The following is a 13,195-nucleotide window of genomic DNA, read 5'->3' on the forward strand; positions in this document are numbered from 1 at the left end:
AGTTTCCAAATAAAAATCAAAGTAGGTGAGTTATTTGCTAGATTTTTTTTCAATATTGATGTTAACAGCAAAACAAAATGTGGAATGCATTCAGCTAAAAGGTTTTCTTTCTGCTGCCTTACTCTTGAAATATGCAGCTACTGTTCAAGTTACATTCCCATTGCTGTTGCACAAGCTTAAGTATCTGTTTGCGTTGCAGTTTTGTGGGTATTAAATGTGCTTATAATCACTCATTAAAAGTTCAACCATGCAGCTGGTCTACTGAGAGCCTGTAATGAAACTGGAACAGCTCGATTTAATCAACCCACGTGAATTTCCACATTGACAATAAAATAAGAAACATAGATTGAATATGAAACAAGGTAACAATCAAAGGAGAAGTCTTTGGAGCCATGACCAAAATATTTGTAGCCAACGCTAAGTAGCAGATTATATGATAGATTAGTAAATAATAAATATAAGAGTCATTCTTTTTAATCTTGTATTGCTAGCAATATTGGCAGTTGGGAATATCTCACAACAGGGTCATTGTTCACATGAATAGTGGCATGTTTTGGAAGAAGTAACATCTTTGAAGTTGGATCGTTGAACATCAAAGAAAATTTAAGTATTTCAGTAACTAAGTTCAGTTGCAAAGATACTAAAATTAAACAATAAACATTTTATTTATGAGTTTACATTTTTTCATAAATATTATAAACAGATGGACAATTAAGATGAAGAGGTTATTCGCTATAATACTTAGATTTATTGACTATAATTGCAATCAAGTGAAATTTTCATTTAAATGCTAAAGTTAAGGAATATGAAATACATTTATTCTTTCTTGAGCTTGTTAAAAAGAATTTGCAGTGGTTTAAGTGTCTTTCAAACACTTTAATTCATATAGTGTGGAAATAGGATACATACCCATAATCATAACACAATTTCTGACTTTCTGTAAGGAATAACATAAAATGTGTGCATGCAGGTGAGTTATAAATCAATTAGAAATAAGAAAAATAAAACCATTGATCTGGTTTTATTTTTTGAAAATGCTTCTGGATATCATCTTGAACTTTTAGTGGCATTGGAAACTAAGGATAAAGTATATAATGTAGGAAAAATGCAAAACTGACTCCATATACAACATGATGACTGCATTTTTCAGTTGTATTTTTGTATATTATTGTTATAACTGTAAAGCAATTAGGAAACAAAACCTAAAACTAGAGCTATAAACTGGTTTATGTCCTGTTTCTTTTAAGAAGCAATTAATCACTCTGGCTGGAACATGAAACTTACAAGCATTTCCCAGTGTGCAGCACACTCTGATTTCACTCACTCTTTATCCAATTAACAGCAGTTAAAATTTGTGACATTGTTCTCTGAAGCCAACAACTTTAATCGAAAAGGTTGTGTTGCCTGCTCAGTGCCAGGATTTGGGACATCTGCTCAGGTTTGGAAAGGTAACTTGCAGTGAGATGGGGAGATCATTATCCATATAGGTACCAATAGCAGAGCTAGAACTAGGAAAAAGATTCTGTGTAGGAAGTATATGAACAGCTTGGGGCTATATTTGAAAAGAACCTCAAAGGTAAAATATCTGCATTACCTGAGCCGTGAACAAATTGGTGTAGGGCAAATAAGATCATAGAGATGTAGGAATGGCTCAAAGACTGGCAGAAATGGGTTTTCATTAATGGGACATTGACACCAATACAGGGGAGAGTGACAGCTATATCCTTAGAACCATCTTTACCTGAACCATGGTCAGACCAGTGCTAAAATATTGAAAGTTTGAAAGAGTGATGGGGTTCCTCAGAATATGAGAGAAAGCTGGCCAGTAAAATATAACCAGTTAGCAAGAGTTCTACAAGTATTTAAAGAGGAAAACAGTAACCAAAGCATTAGAGAATAAGACTGGGGAATTGATGATGGAGTTTGGTTAAGAGTGCAGCAAGTACTGGAACATTGATCTTCAGTATCATTGCCAGAATGTTGTTAGGGCCCATAGCCTTTTTTGTATTTAGTGCCTCCAGCCATTTCTTAATATGTGGAATGAATCAAATTGGCTGGAAACTGGCATCTGTGAGGCTGGGAACCCTGAAGAAGGCCACTTCTGGCTGAAGATTGTTGCGAATGCTTCAGCCTTTTCTTTTCCACTGATGTGTTGGACACTCTTGTCATTGAGAATGGGGATATTTGTGGAAACGCCTCCTCCAGTGAATTGTTTAATTGTCAACCACCATTCATGACTGGGCATGCCAGGACTGCAGAGCCTAGATCTGATCCATTACTTGTGGCTTAGCTCTGTCTAACACTCACTGTTTCTGCTCTTTGTAGATTCACCAGATTGACACCTCATTTTTAGGTATACCTAATGGCGCTCCTTGCATGCTCTCCTGTTCTCTTCATTGAACCAGGGTTGGACTCCTGGCTTCATTGTAATGATATAGTGAGGGATATGTTGAGGTTGCAGGTTGTGGTTGAGTGCAGCCATGTTGCTCGTGATGCCTCAATGCCACATGGATGCCCAGTTGCTAGACCTATTTGAAGTCTTCCCATTTATCATTCTGTTTATGCCACACAGCACAATGAAAGATCTCCTCAATGTGGATTCTAGCCTTTGTCACCACAAGGGCACTGTACTGATGATTATTCTTATCTATAAGAGAGATCCCAGAAACTGGAGAATAGCCAATGTTGTTCTATTGTTTAAGAAGGGGAACAGGGTTAATCCAGGAAATAAAGGCTAGTGAGCCTTACATCAACTGAGAGGGAAGATTCTTAGGGATAGGATTTGGTCACATTTGTAAAAGTATGGACTTATTAACAATAGGCAGCATGGCTTTGTGTGTGGAAGGTTGTGTCTCACAAATCTGAGTATTTTGAGGAAGTGACAAAGATGATTGAGGATAGACCAGTGAATGTTGTCTATGTGGACTTTAGCAAGGTCCTTGACAAAGTCCCACAATGCAGGCTGATGCAAAAGTTGAAGTCACATGGGATCCAGAGTGAGCTGATAAGATGGATACAGAACTGGCTTAGTCATAGAATACAGAGTAGTGGTAGAAGGATGTTTTTCTGACTGGAGATCGTGACCAGTGGTGGTCCATAGGGATCAGTGCTGCAACTCCTGTTGTTTGTTATAAAGAATCTAGGTGGCCTGATTAGTGAGTTTGCAGATGACACAAAGATTTAGGGGAGCTGCAGATAGCGAGGAGGATTGCCAGAGGAGATAGCAGAATGTAGATAGACTGAAGACTTGGTTGGAAAAATGGCAGATGGAATTTAATCCAGACAAATGCGAGGTGATACATTTTTGGAAGATCTAATGCAAGAGGGAAGTAGTCAGTAAATGGCATCACAGCATAGCATCACAGAGGGATCTAGGCTTATCAGTCTACAAATCCCTGAAAGTGGTAACACAAGTGGATAAAGAATGCATATGGCATTGTTACCTTCATTGGTTGGGGTATAGAATATCAAAAATTGGCAAGTTGTATTGTAGCTGTATACAATTTTAATTTCGCATATTATGTACAGTTTTGTTTACCGCATTACCAAAAGGACGTGGAGGCTTTAGACAGGATACCAGAAACAGTTTACCAGGATGTTGTTTGGTTTGAAGGGTATTAGGAGAGATTGAACAAACTTGGTTTGTTTTTACTTGAACGTCAAAAGATAAAGGGTGATCTGATAGACGCTTACAAAATTACGGATAGAATGGATAATCAGAGACTTTTCCTGGGTTAGAAATGTCAATTACTAAGGGAAAAAGGTTTAAGGCAAAATGAGATAAGTTTAAAGGAGATGTGAGAGGCAAGTTTTCTACCCAGAAGGCGGTAAGTGCCTGGAAAGCGCTGCTAGAGGAGGTGATGGAGGTAGATACAATAGCAATGTTTAAGAGGCATCTTGACAGATACGTGAATAGACAGGGAATAGAGGGAAATGGAGTGTGTAGAGGCAACAGGTTTTTAATTTAGAAAGGCAGAATGTTTTGGAGCAGCCTTGGTGGGCTGAAGGGCCTCTTCCTGTGTTGCACTGAACAGCTGTATCTCCAGCAGACATACTGGTGAGGATATGGTTGAGTATCTCCTTCCCTCTTGTTGGTTCCTTCACCATCTGCTACAGACCCAGTCTAGCAGTTATGTCCAGCCTGGTCATTAGGGCTGCTGTCAAGCCATTTTCAGTGGTGGACATTTAAATCTCCAACCAAAGTACATTCTGTACCCTTGCCACCCTCTGTATGTGTTCCAATTCGTATTCAACATATGCTAGAACCAGATCAGACATAATATTATTGAATGGTGGAGCTGGCTTGATGAGCTGAATGGCTCCCTGGTCCTATTTTCCTCAGTCTGCATAGCTCCACTTTAAATGTTGTGCATTATGTGCTAAAAGGCTCTTGGAAAATTTCCTTTCTAAGATACGTATACAACCAAAGAGAAATCTGACTAGTACATATTAACGTTACCCAGTTTCTCAATAGTGCTAATGCTGACATAGCTAAATATTTTGTCTGGCAATTGAAAGTGCAGAGCTTGGAGTTGACTCATCAAAATTTCTATGTCGATTTGTCAATCCCAATTTCCAACTTAGCTTGTGTTTTTGCATGTAAGCAGGATGAAGATGAGGAAGGTGTGGACTTAGAAGATGCAATAGAGGATGAAGAAGATACGGCTGAACAAGTTCGAAGGAGACGGGCCCGTACAGCCGCACTAGCTCGGCTCCGGGTAACAGCTCAGAAACTCCTTGAAGCTACAGGGAAAGTTGTGGCCATTCTGTTTCTGGCTTTAGCTGGTAAGTTTTTAAGAATGACTAACTGCTTGACTGACTGTTTTTGTCATGACAAAAGCACGAGTGCTGGGCAGTGACCTTCACCAACAGGACCGACTCTATGCACCTCCCTCTGTCATTCAACAAGATTGCTATAATTGAATCTACCACCTACAACATTGTCAGAGTCACTACTGACCATAAACAGTCAGGACAGGTTACATAAATAGAATAGTTGCCAGAACAGGTCAGAAACTGGGTGTTCTGTGATGTTAGTTCAATTCTTGACTCTAAAGCCCATCCATCATCTTCAAGCACAAGGCAAGAGTGTGATGGAATACCCTTCACTTACCTGGATGAGTGCAGCATCCAACAACATTCAAGAAGCTCTCACCATCCAGGGTAAAACTGCCTGTTTGATCAGTACTCAATCTAGCACTGTAAACGATCACTCTGTCTGGCACTGCTGCTCTGCAGCAACGCATCAAGTCTCCTTCAGAAGCATATTCCAAACCCATAACCTCGATCACTGAGAAGGACAAGGAAGGGAAAGGCTTGGAAACAACAGCACCTGCAAGTTCCCTCCTCATCACCCAGAACATTTTGACTTTGAACTGTCTCTGAGTCAAAATCCTGAAATGGAAAGTGTGACTGGAAAAGCACAACAGTTCAGTCAGCATCCAAGGAGTAGGAGAGTCAACGTTTCGGGCATAAGCACTTCATAATTCCTGATGAAGACCTTATACTCAAAACTTCGACTCCACTGCTCCTCAGATGCTGCCTGACCTGCTGTGCTTTTCCAGTGCCACATGTTTCGACTCTGACTCTCCAGCACATACAGTGCTCACTTTCTCAAACTCCTGGACTGCCTTACCTGAACAGTATTGCTGTGCCTGCATCATATTGACTCCAGTCGTTCAAGATGTTAGCACACCACCACCTCCTCAATGATGGTTAGGAATAGGAATTAAATGCTTGGCTTGTCAGCAATGACGACATCCCAGTAATGAATAATAATGAAAGAAGTGGTTTGGTCTTTTCCATTTTGATGATGTGCTGTAATGTATGTTGGCACAGAATCAGTGAGATAATTTCAATGCTTTTTTCTCTGTGCATGATTATTGTTAGCACTTTTAGTCCAACAGATCAAATGTTGAGCCGGTCACTACAGATGTAAATTGTTACTTGCTCTCCTTTTCCATAAACTCCACTGGTCCTCAGATCGTATGTACAAGTATTTTAGCCTGCGGAGAATTTGAAATGTACCTGCTTTCTACATTCCCTATAGTGAAGTGCTGCAATAGCTAAGAGCTACTCAGTGGGGACAAGGCAATAAAACTTGAGAAAAATATTAAAGGAAAACAAACAAAAACAAAAACGTTGCTAAATTTTTATTGGTTAATTTATTTTTAATACTGATGCAGTGTTTTGTTTTGGCAGGGATTACAGTTCCATCTGCTTTCTCTGGAGTTTACTATCTGCTTTTCATTGGAATTAGCACTTGGTGGGCCTGTCACTTGCCGATGAGCCATGTTGGATTCAATACAATCTGTGTTATGGTGGCATTTTACACTGCGGGCCATATTATCTGCCTGTATATCTACCAAACGGCTTTCATCCAGGAGATATTCCCCCCCAGTGGACTTTGGTCCAGGTAAGGAAACATATTTATTTAAAGATATATATAAAAGTTCACTGTGTTGGCCAAAGCAGTCCAAATCTATTTAAGACTAATGTTCAGAAAAAAACTCCTAAATATTACAGTGATTTTAATGTTTTATTAGTTTTAATGTCTTCCATTCATCACAGCTCTAGCATGTTCTTATTACCAGGCTGTTTTTGTAATAGGAAAATGAAGCAAACATATGGAGGAAGTATTTTGCAAAAGAAATTTCTTTTGGTGCATAAAAAGAATTAGATTTTTATTGAGGCTATGTCTTAATCACACGGGCACTTTCTAGTACCGGCAGCTTTCCACTGTTGGGTTCTAACTTATGTTGACTAGCAAACAGTTCATTTGACGTTATGACAACTGCTGGAGAGGAGAACAGAGTCAGTGAAATATAGGAAAAAGCCCCAGATTTAATTCTATGATTGATATTCTAATCTCTGTGCCCAGCAAAAAATGAAACACTGGTGAAGTTAAAGTGGAGATTGTGGGTGTCCCACCCTTTCCTACTCTGTCATTGTTTTTGGTCTTTTTGCTGGGTGCATAAGATGCTTAAGCCTCATAATGCCTTATTCTTAGGAAGTACAGTGAGTTATAATGGCTCACAGTGTAATGCAGACACTTCGCCCTGTAGGACATGATTCTTTCAGCTTCTGCAGCTGTACAATAAGTCCTGTTTTTTTTTTGTTTGCAAGGCCAAGGAGAGCAGGTGTTGTACGAGCTCTGCAAGAACACCGTGGGCGGCACGGTGGCACAGTGGTTAGTACTGCTGCCTCACAGGACCAGAGATCCGGGTTCAATTCCCGCCTCAGGCGACTGACTTTGGAGTTTGCACATTCTTCCCGTGTCTGCGTGGGTTTCCTCCGGGTGCTCCGGTTTCCTCCCACAGTCCAAAGATGTGCAGGTCAGGTGAATTGGCCATGCTAAATTCTCCGTAGTGTTAGGTAAGGGGTAAATGTAGGACTATGGGTGGGTTGCGCTTCGGCGGGTCGGTGTGGACTTGTTGGGCCGAAGGGCCTGTTTCCACACTGTAAGTAATCTAATCTAATAATATGTGCTGCTGCAGTATTGGGCTCCTCCTCCTCCTCTCTTAATACCCCTTCATGTTAGCCAACTCAGCTTCTAGGTCACTTGATACTGCACCAAATCAGAGTGCCAATTAAAAATATAGTGTTTGTTAGGTAGTGAACCAATGCCCACATCCTGATACAGGGGAGAATCAAGTGGTTGGTTGGCTACCATCAGTGGATAATAGCTTGCTTATTTGGCAAGTGATGAGAATTCTGCAGATATTCTCGATGCCCCAAATACAGAAAGGCAAACTGGGTTTCACCACCTTCCTCTTTGTTTACTGTTCACCCTTGGAAAGCTCACATTATAGGTTTATACTTGCAGAACAATAAACGAGTATGGTTGGGACTGTACCTAACTATAAATCAATACTTTCCGAAAAAGAGAATCTCATTTATAATAGTTTTATTTAGTATCATTTACATTGCCCTATTTGAATGTTTTTTTTCTCTACAATTATAGCATGAGGAAGTGTTCCTGACCACAGCCGAGCTGCTTCAGATGCTTTCTTTTCAAATATACAGCCAAAATATGTTGATAAAATTTGACTATTTTAATTCATTGAGGAAATTTTGGAGATTTTCTACTAGTCACTTACAATTGAACACATAATTTACATTTTGTTCAGTTTTAAGCATTGCAGCTGACTAACATTTCCTCAGTTGTCAGTTTATTAAAATGTATGTTTTCGCAGTGCAAAATAATCAAAACAAACAACTCTTATTAAGTATCACAGGATTGTCAGATTTCCTACATTGTGAGCTGGGGTCTAATGATCAATTCTTGCACCTCTGCAAATATTGGTTTTATTGCTGCTGTATGATCCTCTTGGGTCCATGTGTGGAGGGAGTGGCTTCAGGAACCAGCAGTCACTGTGTCATGCTGATTGACATGTGTGGACCCGCTGAGCAGTTCTACAGCTTCAAGAGAATGTTGGTGCCTCTCCCCAGTTCTATGTAACTCTAAGTAAATCAGGTGGCGTGTCAGGCACAGCAGTAATCACAACGGTGCTTACCATGCATCATGGCAACACTTACAGCCTCTCCTAGCAACTCATACAGTCACAATCTCCACCCAGCAAAGCTCATTCATCACCCTCAGAAGACTTCAAATGTGCATCAGTGAGAGTGAAGACTTAAAAGGCAGCCAAAACGTCAGAAACCTTAGAAGAAAAAGAAAACTGGAAAAGGCAAAGATCAAATCATGGTAAGGATGTCAGAAGACTTCAATTTCAGGACTACAGAGGGCAAGAAAGAGAATCTATGCGGACTTGGAAGCCTAGCCATGAACTGGAAATACTTTGGAAAAGAAAAACACCTGATCGGCATACTTCGACAGCAAGAAGGAAAAACTCAATTACTCACCCAGGTCAATAGTTCGTAGCTCAGATAAATGCCTTACCACTAGCTCAAACATTTGATAATCTGAAACATCTAGAGTGAGGCCAGAATCTAGAGCAGAAAATGTTCAGGTCAGATAGCATTTGTGAAGAGAGGAAGATAGGGTTACCATTTTGTAAATGTATTTTTAATTGGTGAAGAATGAATTGTTAACCTGCTGAGTGTTTCCATTTTTTTCTGCTTTTCTTTCAGATTTCCATCATTATTTGTGGAATTCTGCTTTTTGTGTCTGAGGGTAAAAGAGTGTGATTTTGACAGAAACTGATTTGAAATTCTTCACTTGTTTTCCCTGTAGAGCAGTTACTTTATGGCATGGATTTGATTGATGATTAACAACATTTTAGATTAGATTACTTACAGTGTGGAAACAGGCCTTCGGCCCAACAAGTCCACACCGACGCTTCGAAGAGCAACCCACCCAGACCCATTCCCCCACGTTTACCCCTTCACCTAACACTACGGGCAATTTAGCATGGCCAATTCACCTAACCTGCACATTTTTGGAGCATCCGGAGGAAACTCACGCAGACACAGGGAGAATTGCAAACTCCACACAGACAGTTGTGTTCAATTCCACACAGTTCGATTCCACTCGGGAATTGAACCCGGGTCTCTGGCGCTGTGAGGCAGCAGTGCTAACCACTGTGCCACCGTGCCGCCCAGAAGTGTGGTGTTGTTGACTCAAAAGCTTGATTGTAACTTCTCGAACAATGTTGTAAAGTAGTCATTATCCTCTTGCAATTGCTCAGGCCCATCTCAACAGTCCTGGTGACTCTACGCCTCAGGCAATATGATCAGCGATTTCTGCAGCTGTCAAAACTAAATCATAGACCAGCTTGCACACTGTCTTCTGAACATCTTTCCCCTAATCTGCTTATCCATAACATAATAGAGACTGTGTGCATCCACTTAAAATTAGGCTTGATATCTGTGGCCATTGAACATCTTTTGATGTGACAACTTTGCCCTTTGTACACCATTAGTTGTCCACCAGCTCACCATGCAATAGGTGCTGACAGAGGCTTAGACAAATTATTCGGAAGTTTCAATGGAGAATTGTGAGAATTGATAATGGGCAGGTTATCCATTCCATTTTATTGCTGATGCAGTAAAAGTGAAAAATCGCACTCCTAGATTGATATACAAGGATAGAGAGGACAGATCAGGGCAGTGTAGCTGTTATGTTTTATGTGCAAAACACATTATGGAACTGCAGGAAATAATTAAACCTTAATTTAGTGCAGATAAGTTTTGTAGAGTAATGGACTGAGATTATGAATAATAATTAGAAGTTAATTGTGAGCATCTGTTAGAGATTATTAAATCAGTTTGACTCTACAGATGTTGAAATCTGCATAATGACTAGGGATATATGTTTGAATGGGAATACATTAATCAGAGGAGATTTTAATTTATTGAGATTTAATTGGGAAAGCTATAGTCAGATCACAAGCAGATGAAGGAAAATTTCACCAGTCACATTGGTGCACTGTTGCCTATTTTGGCTGCCTCATTTCTGTTTCTTAATCATTTGGACAACCCTTTGCTACAATGATGCCAGGTAACTGCAACAGATGGGAACAAAAGGAGTGTTCCCCATCAAGTAACTGGTAGACTAGAAGGAACCGCAGCAGCACTCAAACTGGAATAACAAGTCAGTCAGATTGAAGACACAGGAGGTGCATTAACTTTTCAATTTTTTGTGTTATGATGATAAGCCCCAGAATCCTATAACATTTGACTCCTGCGAGACCAGTTACTGTTTGAATTTGTTATAGAGGGGTTTGCTCATGTAGCCCAGAACAGCGGTTATTTTTGTTGTCTGCAAGCATAGACCAGACATGTTGCCAAGGTGACTTTGGGATGTGGGATGAAGAGAGGCAAAAGCGGTGCCCACAACCTGTTCACTTGGAATTTCTTAGATGTGCAGTAGGTCAAAGACACGGATGTGGCACATCTGCCTCAAAGTTCAGACCCTCTGGAGGGGCATTGGTTGCTATGGTGATGTCATTGGGTACAGCAGTCCAGAACCGATGTTAACCTATAGATGTCAGGGATTAAATGTCACAAGGGATGATGTGAAATTTGTATTCAATAAAAATCTTTTCAGTAAAAACCCTAATGGCAACCATATTACCACAGCTGATTGCCATAAAACTTCATCTGGTTCACTGATGTCCTTTATGGAAGGAAATCTGCCATCCTTACCTGGCCAGGTCTCATGTGAATTCGGACCCATAGCAAAAGACTCTTAACTGCCCACTAGGCAATTAGAAGTGGAGAATAATGCTGGTTAGCATTGCCTGTATCCCTCAAGCAAAAGGAAAATGGAATTTCATTGCTTTACTCCACAGGTATGATCACATATTATCTTTTTACATGTTGGTGAATGAGTATGCAAAGATAAATTCAATTTCTGATCTCATTTCCTGCACCAAACCAGAAGTGGTTGGACACTTTAAACTTGGGTTACATATTGAAAAAAGATAACAGCTTAACAATATTTTTTAGAGCATAGAGACAATTTCACCAATAACAATGTGTACAGCAGTGATGGCTTCTCAGGTTAAATATGTGAATGCAGTTTGGAAAGTTCTCCTAACCAGCTGGTAATAACACAGATGCTGAATCCATAAAACTATGGAACGGTGATGACAGTCATGAGAGGTTTGCATCAAAGATCAACCTGCTCAAATTTCAGAAGGCAAAAGTCAGTTGACAAACAACATCCCTGGGGCAACAAATCAGGTGGATAAAATAACCTGGACCTAAATGCATTCCGTAACCTTTGAGATGGTTATTAACAGGCGTTGAAGAACTTCATGTTGCCAAGGTGAATCCTGTTAAAACCCAGCATTCACAATTAACCAATTTTCAACTTTGAATTGTTAATGTTTAATCCATTTTTAAACTCTGACATGTAAACCTTATTTCTCCGAGGTCAGTTGTAAAAGATGAATGAATTAATTTTAAAAAATTCCCTGGAAAAATAAAACACATTTTAAGATATTTTCAAAGCCAATGGATAAGTAGAATTGAGCTATTTATTTGCCTACGTGGTGGAAATATTGGCTGTTCTTGATATTTTTAGCAGTTTTGCTATAATGCAATAACAAATGCTGGACTTGATTTTCAAACCTTTCTTCGTTGAGATGGAATGTTATCTATATAAAGAGCCAACTGGCTGAAAACTTCTTAATCAACTTACACCCTGAATAAATTAAACTGTTAAGTTGCCACTTGAATGTGAGCTATCTAGGAAAGAAATTTAAGCTCTGACTGAAATTTGACTCCTTGTGCATTTTACTATTGAAGCATATACTGTTTCAGTAAGTTTAGAGTATTGCACAGGAGTGAGCCATTTGAACTTTGCCCTTCCAATATATGTTGACGATTGCCAGTTGCTTTTCTGACCAATCTTCTCACATTCCCAGTTCTCCAGTGAGGATTTTCCCATTGTATGACAATGAAATTGTCAGCATTCCCCTTCATAACTCCATTGAAACTACCAAAACCTCTGGAATCTTCATGTGGAAATTCAAAAGTGATTCTACCTTTCTCCAGGACCTGCACTGTTGACTGCCATTAGTGGGATATCCAGAAATTGTAGCTAACTTCCAAGTTTCTGCTGTTAGTCTCACTTAGAACCCTTGAAAATGTTACACTCCTTCAATGAGGAGTAATTGTGATTTTAACAAGTTAATTTAGTTATTGCTAAACAGTCTCACTGGCCCTAACTAGCTAAATGTTCATTATGTTAGCAATAAAAAAATCATTTTTATATGATTAAATCTTTTTCTTTCTATCGTAATCCCATCTTTTATTTCACTTCCTGAAATGGAATGAAAAGTGAAGGATATTAATTGTTTTTTAACTCCCTGGTTTTCTGTGTGCGAATACTTCAAAGTGGTTACAGTTACTGTGCACCAAAGCAACATCTTGATTTACTATCAGATTTAAACAGCTGCCAGTAAAGGGAAAAACTCCGTTCCTCATTACTTGATCTTTGACATCAATGATGAGGAGCATTGCTTCAGTGCTGACTGAAAGATCCAGCCCACTGACTCGCTGCTGCCATAGAGAACCAGCCATGTGTATTCACAGGCAGTTCAATTGAGTGCCACAACTGAGTCTGGCTTATTCTTCTTGAGTTTGGAGTCTCAAATAGTTCAATGATGATTATAATCATTGAACTATTTGAGTCTCCAAACTCTTGTAAGGGTGTCACTTGCCTTCTAGGAGAAAGTGAGGTCTGCAGATGCTGGAGATCAAAGTTGAAACTTTATTGCTGGAA

The 13,195-nt window shown here is 39.6% G+C and overlaps 1 protein-coding gene across 1 annotated transcript in view; it reads left to right on the plus strand.

Moving 5' to 3' along the window:
* piezo1 (piezo-type mechanosensitive ion channel component 1) overlaps window positions 1-13,195 on the plus strand; it is a 263,867-nt gene that overhangs the window by 115,168 nt on the left and 135,504 nt on the right. The window contains exons 7-8 of the mRNA XM_043707516.1: window positions 4,608-4,785; window positions 6,202-6,415. Coding sequence (XP_043563451.1) covers window positions 4,608-4,785; window positions 6,202-6,415 — 392 coding nt within the window. The remainder of the gene's footprint in view (window positions 1-4,607; window positions 4,786-6,201; window positions 6,416-13,195) is intronic.

This window comes from Chiloscyllium plagiosum, chromosome 17 (assembly GCF_004010195.1).
Source record: "Chiloscyllium plagiosum isolate BGI_BamShark_2017 chromosome 17, ASM401019v2, whole genome shotgun sequence".
Classification (NCBI taxonomy): domain Eukaryota; kingdom Metazoa; phylum Chordata; class Chondrichthyes; order Orectolobiformes; family Hemiscylliidae; genus Chiloscyllium; species Chiloscyllium plagiosum.